Genomic DNA, 21,129 nt, shown 5'->3' on the forward strand with positions numbered 1-21,129 from the left:
GAGACACCAAGGCTATGTCTGTAACAGTGAATCAGACATGCCCAGGTCTGTCCTCTGGCACTGAGGCTGGCCAGGATGGGATATTCCACGTCCAGACTACTGAACTTTCTTCTCTGTCAAACCAAGGCAGTTTCATCTCAAATGCTTATCAAGAATGGTATCCAGGCCCTGCTGGCTTCCAAGCCGTGCCTGGGAAACATCTGAAGGACCACAGACGTGCTTCAGAGATCCTAACAGTTTAAGAGTGTAGATGACTCAGCCGTAATGTCTGGGAATGTGCCCTTGCACAACGTAATTGTGCAGCAGAGAAGTAGCTCGAGGTGCTGGAGTACTGCAACTCCATCTAAAGCCAGGGGACAGTCTGGCAGCCCATGGCAGCCAGCCCTTCCGCGGTTTGAGCTGAGCACCCAAGGCACCGAGCACAGCAGCTTTCTAAAGCCTCTTTGTTGTGACCGAGTCACTCAGGCCACGGAAGATGTGTCAACATCACCACCCCAGAGCATGTCTTTTATCTCCTACCAGAGAATGATGTGGATCCTTTCTCTCTTCCCCATGGCACCCTGTGTAGATGCAGCTGCATCTGGAAGCATCCACCCTCCTGGACCCTCCTGAGCCTGGAAGCATCCTCTTAAGAGCTCTCTACCTTTTGCCCCAGCTTTCTGGACAGTCTTCTTCTGTGGCTAGGTTGTGGAACCAGCTCTGAGCTTCATTACACCAATGACAGCATGCAGCTTGCTAATTAACGACAGGCAGGCCAGTTTGCTTGCATGGAGCTGGACACATGCCGTGCATTTTTAACATCACTTAGTAAACAGCGGTGATGAAACGCAATAAAGAATGCCAAATGTGTAGCACTGATGCGATGCCCAGATAGGTTGGAGTAGCCTCTAGCAGGCAAGGGAGAGGGTGAGCTCCTTTTCTTTGCCATCACAATAACCCAGCAGTCCAACTAGAATCGTATCTGCAAGATCTCAGAACTAAGCAGGATGTCCTGTTCATAAATCAAATCCCAGCAGACCTCTCCCTCGACAGGCTTTTCCCTTCCTGGACTAGACTTTCTGGAAACTTAACGCCTAAGGTTTTGATCCCGCAAACATTTGTACACGTTTTCCTACCTAGAAGCCCTATTATTCAAGTTAAATATATGCACAAACGTTGGCAGCACGGGCCCATGCTTAGGAAGAGATTCTGTAATATTTCTGTTCACCAACTTGCCGGCTTCTAAATATGTATCTGTATTTTTCCACATGACCTCATCACTCTGGGGCACAAAGAGAAGCGTATACGCCCACCAAGTGACATTATAATCAGCTGTCTTAGCAGCCTTGCCCTATACAAGGTTTGGGATGTGCCCTATGGAGATATTATATATATATCTGCCCCTCAGATATTGCTCAAGTCAGTTGCACTTCCCTCCCTATTATTTAAGCAATAATAGCTGATGGGGAGGGTATTTCCTGAGTCATCTGGAGAAAATGAGGTCTCTGCTATAGGCCCATAATTCTGCTAGGAAAGCATGGCCAGGAAGCAAGTCCCCACCCTGTCCCCCCTACGCAGGGGCCATGGCTGCGAAAGCAAGCCAGCACGAGCAGCTTGGTTTGGGATTTTCAGGTATGAGAAATACTTCAAGTACACACCAGCTTTTTCCCCAGAGACCTATTTCTAAGGTTTCCAGAGTGGCTGGTGATACAGAAGGCCACTCCATTTCCAAAGGGAAATTTTACCCCAGAGGGTCAATGAATTGCGGGATGCCAGGCTGGAAAGGGGTGGATGTACAGTAGGGAAATAGACAGTGATGTATCGATTGCTGCCGTGTATCATGCATTGATTGCTGGGGTTATACAAGCCACAGAGGAAGGCTTCGTAAGCAGCAGGAGGCTGCACTATGCATTTGAGAAATCTCTGCTTTATACAGGGACAAATCGACAGGTCCAGCTACACACTCGGAGCAGCTGCCGTGGCACGGAGCAGCTAGTTAAGCTGGGTTTAGGGCTACATTGAATTCCCGGAAAGCTGCACAGCAATCAGAGCACACAGGGGAATCTGGCCACTATTACTTTACAACAGCATTTCCCCGGCTGATATGCTCACTGCTCTGCACAGAACCTTTTTTATTTTTATTATTTTTTTTTGATTAATATCAGTAAGATAGCAGGACTTACTCTTCTCAGCAGTTATATAACTATATAGATACATACATAGGTACATATAGATACCTATATAGTTATATAATTCCTTTGTTCTTTTCCTAACAGAGAAATACAAAAACATCCCAGGGATTTTAAAAGCCACGGATTCAAACCTGGAAAAACTCCAGCATTGGATTTGGTGGGGAGAGATTTGGAGCTTTACTGACGATGATAACTGTGAAAAGAAGAAAACGTGTTTCAGATCTGTACCTGTTTGACTACAAAGGCATGACAGCGCCAGCAGCCTGCAGATCTCATTGCCACAGCAGAGCAATGTGTTCACAGGCCGAGTCAGACTGATGTGGAGTATTTGGAGCCACGGGGTATTCTCTACAATTACTTGTTGCTGCTGCAAATTAGCACGCTTCTCACTTTAACAGGGAGCTGTTGTTGTCAGCTGAGGCTTGAGCTGTAAAAGTTCCTGTGGGCGTAGTAACACCAGGACTAACAGGCTCTGGTTTCACAATACAAAGCCATCAGCAGCTACGCTGGCTCAGGCAATCAGCATAATCCTCCCTTCTTGTCCGGTGTCATTCCCTCACACTACCTAGCACCACTGCCTGTGGGGCCAAGTTTTGGACTGGCTTAGGCAATGGATTCAGCAGAGAAGTAATTACAAAACATGAAAACACAACATCCTTGGGTTTTGACCCAGCTCGGGTGTCCCACCTGTCTGACAGCAGTGGACAAAGGCAGACGGGCAGCACAACAGAAGGAAAGTGAGCCTGGTGTGAAGCGGAGGTGGAGAGCTGAGGGCACCAACAGGTGAAGCCCACAGTGCTGATGAAGACGTGGCAGGGCAAAAACACAGCCTTGCTGAGCAATCCTGGCCCTCCAGGCACAAGGCAACTATATTTGATGCTGCTGCTGTCTGCACTTCCAGCCTACAGCCACTTGTGTTTCAGGGATTTCCTGAGCCAGCTGTGAGGCCTACAACCTGTCTGGTGACGCTCCAGTGGATTTTTCTCCACAGACTTGTCCCACCTCCTTCTGGATCCATATAAGCTTCCTTATCACCTGCAATACCACAAGTGAGCTTCATTAACATCTACAAGCCCAAAAAGGGGAGAGCTGCTCCACCACCAGACCATGGGATGGGGCCACGCAGCCGTGGGATGGGGGAGGACCACAGGCCGGGAGCGAGTGCCTCCTGGCAAGCCTCACCGAGGCCCTGCTCGGGGCAATGTGGCACAGAACAGGGGTCCAGAGCAATGGTAGGGGGTGTTATGGGGCAGGAGAGACACCGCAGTGCCTGTTCCTGCCAAAAAATAGGGTGGTGGCCAAGGAACACATGGCAAAGGCCAAGGGAAGTACTCATGCTTCAGAGCACAGATGACAGCAAACAGGAGGGCTCAGGAAGAAGTGTCCCAAACCCTCCCAAATATACCCATTCCCCAGATCTTCAGCATCTTTCCTGAGTGTGTCTGGTGTTGTTCACAGCTGGAGAGGGGATTTTGGCTTAGGGGTTGTGATTTTGGCTGGTACAGCTGCTGCAGAGTGAAAAGGACCTGTCCACGGAAGACACCGTTCTCACTGTTTCTTTAGAGCTGATTGCTTCAACGTTTTGGGCAGGAATGTCTGGATCACTGCTGATGTGAGTTACGGCAGTGTGTTGGGCTGTAAGCTCCTGGAAGGCTCCTGACATCTTGCACCTGCCACTCAGAAGCAAATCCTGGCACTTCACATTTCCACCCTACCAAAGACACCAAATCCTCTCACATGACAAAAGTGACAGCTTTTCTATACTCACTTTGTTTTGTCTCTCTTTATTTTAAATTGCATCCACACCGTAGCGTGGCTGAAACTCGTGGTGTACAAATCAATTGAAATTGAGTCACTGGGCTTGATAGAAGCAAACAGACGTCATCGTAAAGAGAGCAAAGCCCCGCTTGGAGCCCCATCACCCTGCTGAGTTGCAAGGTTAAGGAAACACATAAAATTGTAATGAATGAAACAACCATTAAACATTTTGCTAATACTCAGAGAAATGTTGCCAAAAAGAAAAACTACCTAGCAGACTAACATTTACATTATAAAATGTAAATTCACAGTGTTAACTTTCTCTGGAATGAATAAACAAATATTTTAAGCAAGCAAAAAATAAAAAAAAAGTAAAAAAAAAAAAGTACATACTTTCAGCAAACGTCATCTTCTTACACTGGGGAAATTCTTGTCATGCTTAACCCAAGTTTGACACAACATCTTGTAAGAGTTATCCATTACTGAAGTTTATCTGGGCTTGCTGATAGCCCGGCATTCCTGCAGCACGTAAAGGAATGTGTATTTCATCCCATCTAGCTTGTACACCACACTTACTTATTCCACCCACTGCTTTAGGAGGTTCAACGCCCTGTATGCTCAGCATAAACCAAGAAACACTTGGGTGCTTTGAATGACTCACTTGGGGCTCCATTCAGTCTTTGGAGAGCTGACAAATCTACCAACTCAGTTGGATGCCTGAAGTAGGGCAGGGTGACTTTTTTACAAAATATCCATCTCAGGAGCTGAGGGTTTGGTCCCCCGAATGGTTTCACCCGTGGGAAAGGCACTGTAAATGACTTCTCAAATCTTCCAAAAGATTGCTCAGAAAGAAATTGGGGTTTCTTTTGGATCTGTGAATCTGTGCTTCCCCACAAGCTCTCCAGGACTGCTGGAGAGCGTATCCTGTGATGAGAATTAAGGCAAGGAAGGGGAGGTGGTGACAGAGAAGGACAAAGCCTCTCGTTTGGGGAATCATAACACAATACCATGCCCTGATTTTATGTACACAGGGAAGGGCAGAAGAAGTCTTTTCTAAGAGCACCTTCATGGGCTGTCAGGAGTGTGCCAGGGCCCCTAGCTGCTTTTGTGGTGGGGACACCCTGTCTTGGAGTGATATGGGCCACAGGAGGAGGTTTTACTGGCAAAACTACGCTGTGTACTGAAGCTGTGGTGACACCACTAATCTGATCTTCAGAGGTCCTCTTCAGGACATCTGGAAGACCACCTAAAGAGAAGCCTTTTGCTAGACCAAATTAAAATGTATCAGTGACCCCGAAATACCTGGGGCAAAGAGCCAGGCAGATGCTGATCTTCCAGCAGTGGCGGGGGTGGGTGGCCTCTCCTCATCACACCATCTGTCAAATGCACTCCATCAGGCAGAGCTTACAGGGACGCAGGAGGGCAGGAGGCTTACAGTCCCCTCACTTGTCTTGTTCCCCTATCTAATCACTAGCAGAATGAATGTTTGTGTGTCTTTCTACTGATTTTCCCACCCTAATGGCATTTCTGGCGATGGGTTGAGGCTTGCCTACGCAAGTGAACCACTGGCAGGCTTGGAGCTCAGTTTTAAGTGTAAATATTGCTGGAACAGACATGATTCAATGATAAAGGGTTCACCCATTTCTGCCTCAGGTTACACTTAGGTGTCCTGTGTCTTTTCTAGTGACGTGGAGAAGGGATAAGTTTTCCCACTTAACACAATTCCTTCTGTTGGGAACAGCAGCTAAAAAGCAGTGTTTATCCTCAAAGCAAAGCACACTGCTGCTAAAGCTCAGCTGCAGGAGAACCTGAAGTCTTTTGCATTGAATCCTGTCCTGCAATTTGAATATATTGGTGAATAAGTCAGATGCATGCATGGGAAACAATGAGGAGAAAGGGAATAGAATAGAGAAGACTACAAACCATGTTATACTCTTCAGTTCAGATTCACATTTCCTAGGCACAGAATGTAATTTTCGTGCTGCCTCTAGACATAAGGATAACTGCTCTTCAGAAGCTACTTTATGTGTTAAACAAATATGACATTTACGGATTGTTTTCTCTCACTATTTATTTGCTGTGTCCTGAGCTAATGACCTTAAAATTTGATCTCTCTTATGGCATTAGTGTTAGACGATTTCCAAAAAGCATGAAATTGCAATAAACTGTCAAGTTTGCACAGGTGCATTAGAGATTAAGAGATCAGCCACAGAGCCATTAAGATCTATGGCAAAACGCCCAATGGGACCAAGATCAAACCTTCAGAGTGTTTTTAGAAATGTCATCATTAGTGGAGAGATTCCTTGCCTGGCAATCCCAGGAGCTCAATACAATGCTGGATGTTAACCGTACCCTTCTGCACTACTCCTCTGAGATGGCAGCTGCTGGAATTTCTTATTCATTTCAAAACAGATGAAGCAAATATTAGTTCTGCTGGAGCAAAGATCAGTGGAACGTCCCTGCTGAAATGCTGGTGTACACTACACAAGCTTTCAAGTTCTTCCTAACCTGCAGGAAGAGGCTTTTTCTTTATACAGGTGCAAGAAACCCACTTCCACCCATTAGCAGGGATGTATTTTAAAATACAATAAAAAATTCTGTGGAGCCAGCTCTTGTGAAAAATCACACTGGCCATCAAAAGGTGGCTTTGAGTTCTTCTTCACAGCTACACAAGTTTTGTTCTTACCCCAACTTTCCCCAGGGAAGGACTCTGCCTGGGAAGCTTCTGCTAGATGGTGTGGCCAAAGGAAAAGTTCTCCCAAGCTCCCTGCCTTCACAGAGAAGGAGTGGAAAGAAATCAATCAAGTGTTCAAAGTCTCCCACTGCTCTCCCCGATCTTTTCCTAGAGAGACAGACAAATTTCTTTTTAACTGCCAGGGAAAGAGCTGTAGAGCATCTCAGCCCGAAGAGCCACCAGATATGCTCCAGGCATACACGGGCAAATGCAGAAACATTAGTACTGCAGGAATGCAGGTGGAGATCTGCTTAGCGGTGCTCACGCGTGGGGTTGACTCTGCATACATGATAGATAAGGTGTAGAGCATTTGCAATTGCTTGGGAGTGCCTTTCCACGCTGCTCTTCTGAAAAGTAACATCATCAACACTGACGTTATGTTTTGCTTCAGTTCTATACCAACAAACTCCCGTGTCTGTCCTTTTGTATCACTGCTTTTGCTCCATATCATGAGTCTTACCCCACAAATGCAAACAGAGGAATAAAACCCCCCTAATCCAAATTTTTATTTTATTTTCTTTACAAATTTTGCACATTGCTTTTCCCAAAAGAAAACCTGGGATGTTCATGGAAACCCAAACCCCATATCATAGTGCTATGCCTGTACTTTCAGTTACTTCTTCTAATGTATTTTAAGATAGAAAAGCTGAGCAGGAGGAGGGAAATGACTGGATCTGAGGGAACACATGCGTAGCGAGCTGAGTCACCCCTGAATCCAGCCAGCTGCCTGCAGACAGCTCCTCCGCTGCTCAATTACAAATTAGTTCTGGCCTTGTGCAGAAAATCTGTTAAACAATGCATAAATGGTGCTAATTCGGTAACATTTTACTGGCACCGATCTCATCCTCACCCCCTCCCAGCGTGGCTCAGGCACCCAAAGCCCTGCAATCAATAGCATCATCTGCATGATACTGAAGGCACTTTCTGTGTGCCTTTTCACAGAAGTCCAGATCAGACAAGCATTGGGTCTAGTGCTGCTGACAACAGACATATTCCAGTAGCTACAGCAGTTTTCAGCCTTTTTTCAATACAAAGGCCTCTCTGCATTTTTAGTGCTTAATCCCTGAAAGAGGGCGGAACACGGGAAGGTGCCTGTCTTTGTGGAGAGGAGCAAAATGGGCAAGATGTGGGAAAAGATTCCCACCTAGGAGACCTTCTGCCTTGTCCCTTTGGGTCTTTGGCCCTGGCTGCTACTCTGAACTCAAGGACAGTGAGATTTCCAGAGTTAAAAACAACCCACCCCCTGCAAGGTAGAGAAATATGGGAATCACAGCGAGCCCTTGGAGAGGGTCGGGGTAAATGGCACCTACCTGCCTGCCTCCCGTCCTCTCTGCAGGATTTGGCCATGGAGCTGACAGAAGTCATCAGCCCACCCTGGGCAGCTCCTGGTGCCCGGCTCAGTAGTTCAAGGCAGGCCAGGAGGCTTCGTGCAGCACTCCGGTCACCGCCGCTGCTGTTTTCCTTTCTCAGTTCTGCTCTATCCCCTGCGGCAACTGCTCATTGCTGATGCGGAGAAGCAGAAGCACCGGCCTGCTTGGTTAAGACAGGATTCGCAGCCCTTCGGGGACAGCCTCTCTGCAGCTAACCTGCTGTCAGCTCGCTAGATACACCGTCCGAGCCACCAGCAGGCTCTGTGGTGTGGGGAGGCTGCCTTGTGAAATGAAGGAAGGACATTTTTTGAAACCCCACAAGGAGAAGAGGGCTGCAAGAGTTGTACTGGGCTTGGCTGAAGGTCTGGGAGGTGCCATGATCCGCAGCCAGAACGGTGCCACAGACCCAACCAGCCTCCGTGGGCTTCCACTAGCAGCAGGAACAAAGCACATGGGACATTTTCCAGTTTCCAAGACATACCCCAAAGCTTAGGTCACCCGCTTCTCGAGAATGTATTTTACTTTCCAAGGAAGTAGAGCCCTTCAAGAATGAATGGATTTAACAGTTAAAAAGCATCCGGCCCCGCAGCCCCTAGGGGAGGGAATGGAGCCAGGCCTGGAGGATGGACGAGCACACACATGGACGTCCTCACAGCCCAGCCTGGGGACAACAGCGTGCCAGCACCACGGGTGAAGCAGCCACAGGTGGTGGCTTCTGCTTTTGTCCCCTAGGGACAGGCCCACCACCTAGCCCTGCCCCAAAGCACTGGTGAGCTGCTTCTTCATTCCCCAGTCTTTAATTTCCTTCCTCACTTGCTCCACAAACAGAATCTCCTTCTTTCTACGTCACTGTGCTTAAGGGTTGAATTCTTGGAAACGAGTTTCTTTTTTCCCTTCCCCTCAGTGCCAGGACGTCCTTTGCCCTTATGTCTTCCTTGGAAGCATCCAGAAAGCCGTGCTTAATTCTTCGTTTCCTCTTCTTATGTCATTTAGGATCTTAGTGCTCTCCCATCTGGAGGGGCGAGTAGCACAGGGCCGGAGTATTTCTCCTTCACGTAATTCATGGTGGTGAGAGCAGCAACACCAGTTTTAGCCCTCCCTGCAGTGCTGGGCCTGCCCCTCTCAGCGGCCCCATCCTGATTTCACAGCACGAGGCCCCCAAGCTGACACGGCCCAAATTCAGACCACCGCTCTCCCAGCCAGGCACGAGCAGAGCACCAGGGCCTTGTTTCTCCATCGATTCCTCTGCAACCTGGCAGGAGCAACATCTCCTGGGCTGGAAAGGACTCACAGGACTTTGCAACAACGGGCCCTCTTAGCAGCCTTCACAGGCCTCAGTCACCGTGACTCACTTGTGGCTGCCAAGTGAGATGACAGCCCCGTGGTGCCCACCAGCCCCTTCAGATACTAATCCTAGAGACTTCTGCAACCCACATAACAGCGGTCAGATTAAGGCAGACAGGAGGGGAGTCACGTGAAAAGAGAACAAAGCAGAAATCTAACTTGGAGGACCCAATCCTCCAGCATGCTCCCTCTGAAATTAGGGGTGCTCCTCCAGAAGCTCAGCTCCTCAGCTAATTCGGCCCACAGGAGGCCTGTGGCTGCACATGGAACCCAATCCCTCTCTTCTGAGCCCCAGATGAGCATCCCAGCAGCTACACCCCACCTCATCCCTAGGGCTGTGTCTCAGGCCCCAGCAGGAAACACAGGGGCTGCATTTCCTCAGCACCAGTGGAGCACAAGACACATACCACCTTCTTGTGTCTAAGGAAACTAAAATGAAGATCTAAAACTACGATTTAGTAGCAGCACTTCTACAGGAAAGCTCAATTCGTGTAACAATGATTTTTTATTTTTTTTCAGCATTCCAGCAGTGTCTTAGAAATGTTTTCCAGTCCCTCTGTGTTCTTCTTGTAGCAGCCTTACAAGAGAGCAGGTTTCCAGCAGGCCACTGCATGCTGCAGGCAGCCTGTACAGCAGAAACTACTTATCACTACAGAATACTCCATTACAATTAAAAATTAATGGCAAATGTACTGTGTCCCTATCTCCACCTGAAAAATGTCTGTCATCCTGAGGCCAAAGGTTTCTGGGATACTGAGCCCTTTTCATTACAGGCTCTGTGCAGTGCTCGAAAGCTGCCTCCTCTTTGGCAACTTGCACACTAGTTTCACTGTGCCCCCATGCTTGCAACCTGTCCTCGAAGCCTCCCCTCTCCCCAGGCCACTTACAGCAGCACCATAGTTTTTAAAACCTCAGCTTCTCAGCTGGCTTCACGATCCGCAGAGATGGTCTCTATTTTTTTCTGACTGCGTTCCAGGTTGCCACTGGTGCTCACGAAATGACTCCCGTACCTTTTGGTCCCCTGCCATTTATAGCCAAGAGGGATATATATATTATATATATATATATATATATATATATATATATCCTTTCCCTTGGCTTCCTCACCCAAGACTTGTCTGCAGCTAGATTAGCTGCCTGGGCACAGGCAGGCCCTGGCTGTGTCTGACAAGCAATCTCCGAAGGTTTCCGGGGCAGTATTACACCCTGTCAGCAGTGTTAAGGCTGAATAGCTCAGCGGCTGATCAGGGCTGCGCAGGACATCGTTGCTAGAGAGGCTTCCTGAAGGGGCTTCCTTACGGGAACCAGGGTGACTCATTGCTACTCAGCGGCTCTCGTTTCAGGGAGATTAAGTTTCTGCTGCAACAGGGTAGTAATGAAAATGAAAATCGCTCTGCGGGAACGAACTGTTACCGGAACAAGAAGAAGAGAAGCTATACGTTTGGGAAAAGAAGCGATCGCTGTTGGTAGCTTCTTGTTACCGAACAATTTCCAAGTGCATGGAGAGCTCTGCTCTTCTTTGTGTCAGGCACGGTGTGAAGCTGCAGCTCCCCAAATGCAGCTGCACTCCTTCAAGCTGCAAAATGCAAAAAGACGGTCACAGGAGCACACATAATTCTGTATGTGTGTACTGGGGATCTTGCAAGCACTACGGCACGCCTACACATGCAAATTGGAGGTGATGTCCACAAAATGCAGATTTGTAGGCAAGGAGAGCTCCTCCACACAGCCCCAATTCACATTATATCTGGTATCATTTAAAAAGGAGCAAATTCTTCTGGGGATGCTCTTAGGCAAGTCTGAAACTGGGCTGTTTTTTTTTCCTGGCTCCTCATAAGCCAAAGGTAACGTGGTGTGAGCTGCAAGGATGGCCACAGGCAGATGTGCCCTGTGGGACACAGCCACCACAGGGGCAGGGGTTGTGGGAGGCTCACACAACCCTCTGAGGAGCCCACCTCAGCACCACATCACGGATCAAAGCTGGGTGCTGTGAGCAGCTCTGCACATCTCCAGGGGCAGCAAGGCGGGGGACCTGCAAGCAGGGCAGGCTGGGGGGCCTTTCCTTGCCACCCCACATCCATCACCCCAGGTATTTTAATCAGAGCAAGCATCTCGCATAATGCTAGCACCACTTTCTGGCACAGAAGAGGCCCTGGGGCTTTCGGCCATTCCCTCTCTCCCCAGAAAAAAAAAAAAACAAACAAAAAACCTTGCAGCTTGGGCAGTTTGCTTGCCAGTGCTGCTTGTGCCAGTGCCCCCGGCCGGAGCAAAGCCAGCCCAGCTGCGGGGACAGGAGCGAGGAGCTTCTGCTCGGATGCCCTCCCCTCCGTGCTCTGCTTGCTGCCGCTACCGTCAGAGGCTTCGCTGCCTTTATCGCTCACGCTGGGCCCGCTTCCAAGCAGCAGGTCGCAGCCACACATTTGTAGCACGGCAGGAGTCCCTCACCTCGTGCTGCAGACCTCCCTAAGCTCTCCTGGGCTGATTAAGTCTCCTCTTACGAACTTTCATGGTCACTTACGCTGCAGAGGCAAGGGGCGCTCAGCTTGAAATGCTGCAGGCAGCTCAGCCGCGTGTTGAGTTGTCCTTTCGTCAGAGAGCTGCCCTGAGGTTTCCTCTGAGGCATGGAGGATCAGCATCAGCTGCCAGAGGTGCGGCAAAGCCAACTTACACCCACCGAGCCCTGGCCCCAAGAGCAGCTTTCCAGGTTTAAAAGCTCCCACCCTGCTGTAGCAGCAGCTTGGCTCAGCTCAGAAGCTGCCTGGCACCCCCACAAAAATATGTCTCCTTTGCATTCGCTGCATCCCTTGCGCCAGACCAATTAAGCCCTGCTGGGAGCATCGTCAGCAGGACGGGTACTGCCTTACAGCCCCTGCGAGGACCTGCACCCACCGGCTGTCCCCTTAACACCCCCATGCTTTGCTTCCCTCCTGGACCGGCCTGAAGACCCTTCCCCCTGTTTCTGTTTCATCGTCGTCCCTGTGGTGTCACCTTGTAGATATTTCACCTTATATGTTCTGACACATGCTAAGAGTATTCCTGGCCTGACCCTATAGTGAATGCACAGATCCAGACTCCCACCACAATGACCTGGAGCTGACTGTTCTTGGTCTTTGAATGCCCACCGCCCTCTTCCTCCTTCCAGCAGTTCCTGGAAACCCAAAGGCTGAGCAAAAGGAAGAAGTTCTCCTGAAGACCTATCCTTGTGCCCCAAAGACCCCAAAGAGCCCCAAAAGAGCTGTAAAAATGCCAGGGACAACGACAATAAGTCTGCTACAGTACACTGGCGAGCACTGAGGAGCTGGTTGTGTTGAAGAACTCTCAGACACGCGATGGCTAAGCCAAAGTGTCCTCGAAATTTAGTGTTTCCCTCCTTGGGGATCTCCAAAAGCCGCCTGGGCATGGCCCTGAGCACCCTGCTCTGGGTGGCCCTGCTTGGGCAGGGCTTGGAGCAGGTGGCCTCCAGGGATTCCTGCCAACCTCAACACTTCTGTGATGCTGTGAAATTGACTCTGGACACCCCAGACTGCTCAGGACAAAAGGGTGCAGAGTCAAGTACTGGGCTTTTTTTCCTGCTTTTTCAATTTTCTGTTTTTGTGCTAATACAGGATGACTCTTACACTTTACTTGACACCGGTGGCAATACAGCAACAGAAGAAAAAAAGGCATTTATATCTCTGCAGAGAGCTTCAAAAACCTCACCTGCTTTTCTAACACCCGTCACATTCCTCTGCCTTAGTTCGAAGCTATACCCAAGTGGCATGAAAGCCACTTGAGTAGCTCAGTCGGACCTGAGTTTCCCCATTCAGCTGGGAACCAGGCAGGTTGTGTTATATCCTGCCCTCCCCCAGCCCTTGTCCCACCAACCCTGCCCTCTCCTGACTGCAGCCAAACAGCATGGAAAATGAAAAGCACACCTTCAAAAAGATTAAGCACCTGGCATCAGAAGTGCTTTAACTGCAGTCGCGCCCACAGTAAAAATTATAGTCCTATAAATTACATGTGGGACTATAATTTGGTCAAGGTCTTTTTAAGGTTTCCGACCCAGCAAGTTATAGGTTGTAAAGGTCACCATAAAGCATTGGAGAAGTTAAAATCTGTATGACCTCAAGAATTTTCTGATGACTTTTATCAACCGCAGCTTGGAACTTGTATATTGGAGAAGGAATTGCAGAATTTCTTGCAGGAAAATGACGTCCAGAATAACACAGACATGTCCAGATGCAGCTTCCCTGGTGATGCTGTGACTGGAAGGGAAGTGGCAGCAGTTCCTTGCATAGCCCTTACCTTGTGGTGTACAAAGGCACTGGGCAAGGTTAACAGAGGAAACAGAGGTCCTTTGTTCCCCAGTAAAAGTCCCTTCTCCTCACCGCCAGCATCCCTCCGGACTGGAAGCAGTAGAAGAGATGAATCACCCAGCATTTGCACGACTTGTAAAATCTTATCAATTCTGACGTCCAATTCTGGTAATCACGGCATATCACAGGTGCAAATGTTAACCCAAAGGAGCTGGCGCAACCAGATGAAATGCAATCATCCGAAAGTTCACTTGTAGCCGTGCGACCAAATGACCACCCTCTGCCATTCCTCCTCCTACCTACTTCCCGCTCTTAAACAGCCGCAGCGGGATGAGGTGTCTTGAGCACTAGCCCACCATCCTTGTCGCAAGTTCCTGGCAGCAGGCCAGCGTCAGCAGGCAACCACACACCATTTTCCCTTAGGAACGGGACAGCTAGCTGCCCTTCTCATCCGAGATCCCGCAGGCCCCTTCAGAGGACACTCGTGCTGCCATACCTGCCACTCGGAGCCTCTGGGGAAATCCAGAGGTCTGCCTTCAGGCTGGTTCTTACTGTCTTCTGCTGAGGTTTTCCAGTTCCTTCTTAGCCAGCTCCTGCTCAAAACCTACCTAAGGAGCTCCACAAACAACTGCTGGGGCAGTACGTTGCATAGACGAATTCCTTAATTTACAGACAGTATGTTTAGAGGCTCCTCACTCATTTTTCCTTTGCGTCTAATCGATCATCAGCATCAAATATGAAAAGCGAGCATTTCCCCGGAGTGTCAATGAACTGACGTAATTTCAGCAGCTTTGTGCGCAGTGCATAAAACTCAGAGGAGTAAAGTTCAATTTTAATTGTGCGGCTGATTTTGTGAAGTAAACAGGGTTTATCTTCTAAAGATTTTTAACACAGATTTTTAATCTTTTGAGATGGTTTAGCGTAAGAGTCAAATTCTTCCTTCAGCTATATCGCTGTAGATCTGGAACAACTCTGATAATCTTCTCAGTCCAACACCAAACTCACATTTTCTTCTTCAACTGAAACTGTGAGATTGTGCAATGGAGGAAATTACATTAATGGAGTACCTCCGGACTTTGAGCAGGGCTACTGAAACTAGTGCTTTGTCTGAACTGCCTTGTCTCCTGCAAGCTGGTAAGGTGGCTGATGAGTTACTATACAGAATAACCCCAAACTTTTCAACAGGATCCAGAAAAAGCATCCAACAGATGAAAACAGGGAAAAAAAAAAAAAAAGGGTTTAAAGCCACCATTTCCAAAGCCTATATTAAACTCTGATTTTAACCAGTAAAGCTTCCTAGTGGCCCACAGTTTCAGGCTCAAACTTCACAGAAAATTAAAACCAAAGGTTTATAATGCGTATTTTAAACGGTCTTTAACAATAGCAGGACAATATAGTGTCATATTGTCTATATACCACCCATGTTCAACTCGGAAATGTTTCACAGACGGGGTGACTCTTCCTCATTTATCAGTCTTGCATAATGATGCCCTTAGACCAGAAAAAGGACTTTCTCAAGGTAGGTGGAACACAGATGGTGAGATTCTGAAGAAGCAGTCCCGGCGAGCTGTGCCTGAAAAACAAGGCATCTGGGAGACAGTCAAAAACTTATCGTTAGTTCTGCGCAGCCTGCTGGGCAGAACTGCAGTGTCTGGACTCGCCTGTTTTAACGTGGCTGGTAAGTGCTGAGCACACCCGAGGTTTTCGGTAGACACACAATTAAAATAACAGCCCTGAGTGTTTTGCTTCCTGATTTCATACGGAAATTAGGTGCAATTGCATTGCTTGTCCCTCTTCATAATATTTGCACATCAGTCAGCAACCGGCAAACCTGACAGAGGGAGAAGACTTCCCAAAGAAGCTCCCTCAAGCTCCATGAGCAGCTAGGGTAACAGCAGCAAAGACCTAAACAAAAACTTTTGTGGGGGCAAAGCTGGCAGAGCAGTGTACGCCCTCCTTGGCAGCAGCTGGCCAGCCCACTGCCATAGGTTGCTAACCTGACCACGAGCATCCATGTCACCCTCAAGTGCACTCCACGCAGTCCCTTGGGTGGACTTGGTTTCATAGGGGGAAGGGCTGGAAAGGACAGGAAGGTTCTCAAGAAGCATCTCAGAGCCGTAGAACATGAGGTTTCACCAGTTCTTCTGCTCACAGAACTACTTTCCTCTTTTTCTGGTATTTACTGGCTTCCAAAAGTTTGATAAAAGAATCTCATGAAGAGATAGCCATTAAATGAAAAGCGGATGCCCTTTAGTGTTTCTTAAAATTGAACACTTTCATGAGTTGATATTCCAGGAAATTATAGGTTATCACTCTGATCCCTTTAGGATTAAACTCCATGAGGTACAGCTAGGATAGCAAGATAAGAAAACAAATCCAAAGAAAGCATGCTTTAAAGAAGATTTAAAGCCTTCCAAAAATTAGTGCCTGGTAAGTTCAATGTAGTCTCGAATCAGACACAGTGGAACCCCATGCAACACTTTCATGCATGTGAGATCTGTATCTTGTCCTTCATATGAAATAGTCCCAAATCAGACTGCTACCATCTGTAGTATTTGAGACAATTATTCCAAGTGATTTGAAGCCCATATATGGCATTTCTAACTGCAAAAATTCATCATTCTGCAAAAAGCCTAATGGGAAATGCTCTCATGCCTATACCTTAACCTACACTTTTTACAATGGTCTTCCTGTAAAGCTATGTGCCAATCACAATATTTAAATCCTATGTATTCTCTGTACAGCTGGATTAAAAGAAGTTCACACTGAGTATTGTTAGTATGTTGGATCCACAGCTGAGGTACCACAGCTTTAGTATGAAAAAAAGTTGCTACCACAGCGTTGCATTTCTCATTTGCTAATCCCTCGAACAGCATCACCTATCTGGCTGTCATCACAGAAATGGACACTATTTTTTTCTAAAATAAATGTGTAAATTCCACCAATACAAAGCACGCAAATGTCTGCATGCACCAATGAGGTAACCAACTTATACAAAGAGGCTCTAACAAGCAACACAGTTTTGAGGCAATGCAATGCTGTTCCTGACAGAGGCAGTTTATTTGGCCTCTTCAGTGCACAACGAGGTACCACAAACAACAGTAATTCATTCCCTTTTTTTTTCAGGCCTTTTGAAAAAAACAATGGCTCAATTTCTAGAATGCTTGGCAGCCACAAAATGGGTTGATTTGCTGGTCCAGTGGATTGATGTGAATTTTGAAAACAGAATCCGTTACATGCCATAGAATGTGAGTTTTCTTTTATTAAAATGGAAAGAGAGAGGAGAAATAACAACAATAACACTAGAACTTGGGATGCATTCTGACACAAGCAACATTATGACAAGCAACAAAGTTTTCCTCCAGTACAATAATTCTTAAGGGTGGACCAAAAGGATTATTTACCACTGCAATAAACAAGGTATTATCCATGTATGAGATGACTACTCTATTCCCTATATGTGATAAACAGACAACATAACCTGTATCACTTTGGAAACCCATTATCAACACAATTCTGCTCAAACTTTCTGTCTTTCCTGTCTCTACCAGATCACCTAAGATCATATTTGGACAGTTAAAGTCCAACACATTTTCCTCAGTATTATTTTACATGGGTTAGCTAATTTCAGAAAGGGATTTTGTCAGAGGAACTTAGGCCGAGGTTTTTTCAGTCAAGACTCATTTCCAATAACTCTTGCAGCATAGAAACACAGGAAAGACATAAGCAGTTGGTGTCATAGAGCTTTTCTATGCTTCATACTCAAGTATTTTAAGATCTTCAAGTAGTTCTTTTGCAAGTGCTTGCAGATCTGCATTGCGGCTCTTTGTCAGTGCGATGATGCGCTGAAATGGCAAAGTATCACGCATCTCAGAGGCTGACTTGGCTAATACTTCTGGCTCCAGAATGACGGACTGGAGGAGCCGCAGAACATGCAGACAAACTTCTGTATCTGGGTCTAAACATGGGGGAGGAAAAAAAATCCAGTGCTTATTAGAAGTGAGTCCAAAAAAAGTAGCATTAAAGTTCGACGCTGCCATTTCTCATGACCCACCACGTAGGTGGGGAAGAGCTGAAGGGCCGTAATTCTCAGCTGCCATGTGGTGCTGGCTGGTTGGCTCCAGAAGGAACCTGAAAAAAAAACACCTAAGCCCTCCTCAGCAGCTTTCGGAGGGACAGACAACCAGAAACCTTTCTCTTGCCTTTCAGATTTTGAAAAGGTTATAAATGAGGGCATTTATCAACTTGAATTTATTCAGTCAGGAACCAAGATGTACTGTTGGATGCAGTCCAATTTAAACGCACAACAAGCTATATCCCATTGCTACTCAGACTTAAGAAACAAACAGGCCAACTAATCAAATCAGCAGTAAATCACCACGCTTTCCTTTAATTTTGTTTTACATAAGCCTTCAGGTTCCTTGAAAGCTCAATAAAATATTAATCTTTACAAAACTTTCTTGGTAATGATGTATCAACCTTTCAAGTGTTTAATTCAGTCTACACAAAATTGAAACGGGTACAGAAGCTAAGCGCTGTTGCTTGGGCTGAGGCAAGTTCTTTTATTTGCTGGCGATTTAATAACTACACCAATGGCCTGAGAAAGGAGTAAGGAGAATTATTCGTTAAAGCATAAGGGGAAATGCTGAAAGCACCCAAGGGAGAAAATGGAGTAAGATGGACAGCAAAAATGACTATGGCTTTGAGCATGAAACTATCTGTTCAGATGGGAATTTTTAAGCAATTCCCATTAGCGCAAAGCTGAGGTACAACATTAAAGAATGTGACATCTGATCTACTCCCACAAGCCAGCCATTATCTCTCTTCCTCCATTTTCCATCAGTAAATGAGATATGGAGGTCTTTTCTACCATATCTTCTTCCCTATTTAAGGTGTAAACCTCTTAAGAAGTCTTTCTCCTGAGAGATGCAGAGCGTGGTATAATCAGAGGACACAGGAACTGCCCCAAACCAATCAATAACATTCATTTCCTGAGTTTCTGTGCAACAAGAATCTTAGTCATTGGACATACTGGACAACTTTAGTCATTCAAGTCAGTATTTAAAAACAACAGAAACAACGATTAGTGCTGCACACCTCACAGAAGTGACCGTGCCCATAGCACAGCTGCTGCTACTGCTGGCTCCTGGGCTGAGGGCCCTACAGAATTCCTTTCCATCATCAGCTCCAACAGTAGCTGGAGCTGAAGTGGAGCTTTGTGAAGTGATAAGGAGTCATAACTTCTCACGGAGAAATGCTGTAACAGCCTCACAGACAGCAAGACTATGCCTGGTTTCTTGGACAGCAACACTTCAGTAAACCCTTTTGAAAAAAATGTGTGTGCAGGTTTTTGGTTTTCTGATTTATGCTGACCTCATGAAAACATGACTAAAAGCCTTGAGTTCTTCCTTCCGTTTCTTCCATTTTTATCTTCATGCCTGCTAGTCTTTTTTTTAAAATTCTTATATTTTTTTCCAGGTATAATGTTCAAAGTCTGCACTTCTCATCTGCGCCTTTTCTCTGTACTTAGTATTCCTCGCTGAAAATAGCAGTAATAAGACACAGCACAAATAGTCAAGAAGAAAGAAGCTTTTCAAAGTGAAATCTATGTAGCCCATTACAATCTTCCTCTGTGTGAGATTTCCCTCCATGAAATAAAGACATTTATACTTTTAGCGACTTGCAATGCTGCTGGGAAGCTTCATGTATGTAAGATGTTGTAAATCTCTGGATGAAAAGTGCTCCATTATTAATGCTGTTACAGGCATCCACATTAGTATTATCTGCAAGTGTTTAAAGGCTGTAGAAAGTAAAGAATTGATCAAGGAAGATGTGTTAGCAGGGGAGGTAATAAGATTAGTATCTTTAGGAGATCAGGAAATGACTTCCAGCTTGACTAGCAAGAATGTTTTCCAGTAAGAGCAAAGAGATTCTAGGAAGAATCTCCAACAGCAGCCAGGGAAGCCCAACAGCTTGAGTCACTCAAATGAAGAACACATTAGGCACTCAGGCACACAGCAAAGGAAGGAAATGGTCCTACACCAGAGGATGACATAATATGCATTTAACCTCGCATTTCCATTGTTGAGTATGTGTTCCGAGATGCTCTGAATTAAATAAATACATATGCCTTGAAATATGCTCCCTTAAAATTACATATGGTTTTGAGAAGAGTACTTACTACAGATAACCACATTTCCTAAGAGGATTTTTAAAAATAACCCTGGAAGTCTTTCTCTTCCCTCTCCAATATCATTAGGGATTTTTTCTGAAAGACCCATCTAGAGAATGCTCACAAGAAATGTAAGGAATCTTCATTATTCAGCATTATGTGTGTTTCAATAGCTTCCAGATTTAGTCATTTCTACACTAGCTGAGTAACATTTCGTTTGTACAAGGTGAAAAAAAATAAAAAGCTTCAGCTGCAATCAAATCACTGCATCACAACCTCCCAACAACTAGCACACACATCTCCTACACTGAAACTTCAAAACTACAATCATTATTTCTGGGGAACAGGGTAGGAAATCAAGCTGCTTGCCTCAGTCGGGGATCACACGTGGAGCGTAAGCCTGCCACCCTCATAAAACGCTGATGTCATTTTTACAAGGTATTGAAGCTGCTGGAGTTCGCTGACGTTCTGTGAGCTGCCAGCACTACTGTTTGATGTCACTGGCTTTCAGTCACTGACAAAAGCAACTGATAACGTGGACAGGTTTTAGTCACATCTGTCATTAGCACCGTGCTCTCAGATGAACTGTTCCCTACAGCGGGATTTAAGTAATTGCATTACATCAATGCTAAACAGCTTATCTACAATTGGCTCTGAGCTGGGTGAACTCAATTTACACGTGCCCATACCATTCCCTGGCCACCTGAACAAAAGATTTATTACCAGCAAGCAGTTTACAGCTATGCCTATGTATGACAGCAATATTTCAACAGCTCCCCACCGCAGCTGCTAGTGTAATTCAGTTCAATCACTGTCTGATTCTAGCACAAAGGGACAACCTCTCCCTTTCCTTTTTCTGAACCTGTCAGACTGCCTATGTTCACAGCAGGTCTAACAGGGCCACAGGGCCACAGCTTGCCCTGTGTAAGATCTTACATTGCTAGCACTGGTGGAGCTGAGCTAATATCTGCAGCAACGCAGAGTTTTCAGGACACTTTCATAATGCTGATAGGTCTGAGGAGCCAAGAGGTGTTGCAATAAAGGCACTTCGTGGGGAAGGAGCAGAGAGAACACTATGGCAGAAAAAAAAAAAAAGAGTTTTGCTTGCTGTTGCAATTCTTACGGATACAAATGTACTTTCTCTTTCCAACATACTTTCCCCCAGCTCCTGTATAGCAGCTGGGCTTGCTTCAGTCTGCTCCCTGGCCAAGAAACTACTCTCACTATCAGTCAAGGAGTTCAGCTAACCAGAATCCCCCACTCTCCTACAGATACATGCCTGTCA

The 21,129-nt window shown here is 46.5% G+C and overlaps 1 protein-coding gene across 2 annotated transcripts in view; it reads right to left on the minus strand.

Moving 5' to 3' along the window:
- Positions 1 to 16,918: 16,918 nt before the first annotated feature.
- HSF2BP (heat shock transcription factor 2 binding protein) overlaps positions 16,919 to 21,129 on the minus strand; it is a 31,067-nt gene continuing 26,856 nt past the window's right edge. For both annotated transcript variants that reach the window (XM_035545753.2, XM_050712109.1), the window contains one exon: positions 16,919 to 17,630. In XM_035545753.2, coding sequence (XP_035401646.1) covers positions 17,422 to 17,630 — 209 coding nt within the window. In that variant the 3' untranslated portion in view covers positions 16,919 to 17,421. The remainder of the gene's footprint in view (positions 17,631 to 21,129) is intronic.

The sequence above is a fragment of the Cygnus atratus genome, chromosome 1 (genome assembly GCF_013377495.2).
Source record: "Cygnus atratus isolate AKBS03 ecotype Queensland, Australia chromosome 1, CAtr_DNAZoo_HiC_assembly, whole genome shotgun sequence".
Classification (NCBI taxonomy): domain Eukaryota; kingdom Metazoa; phylum Chordata; class Aves; order Anseriformes; family Anatidae; genus Cygnus; species Cygnus atratus.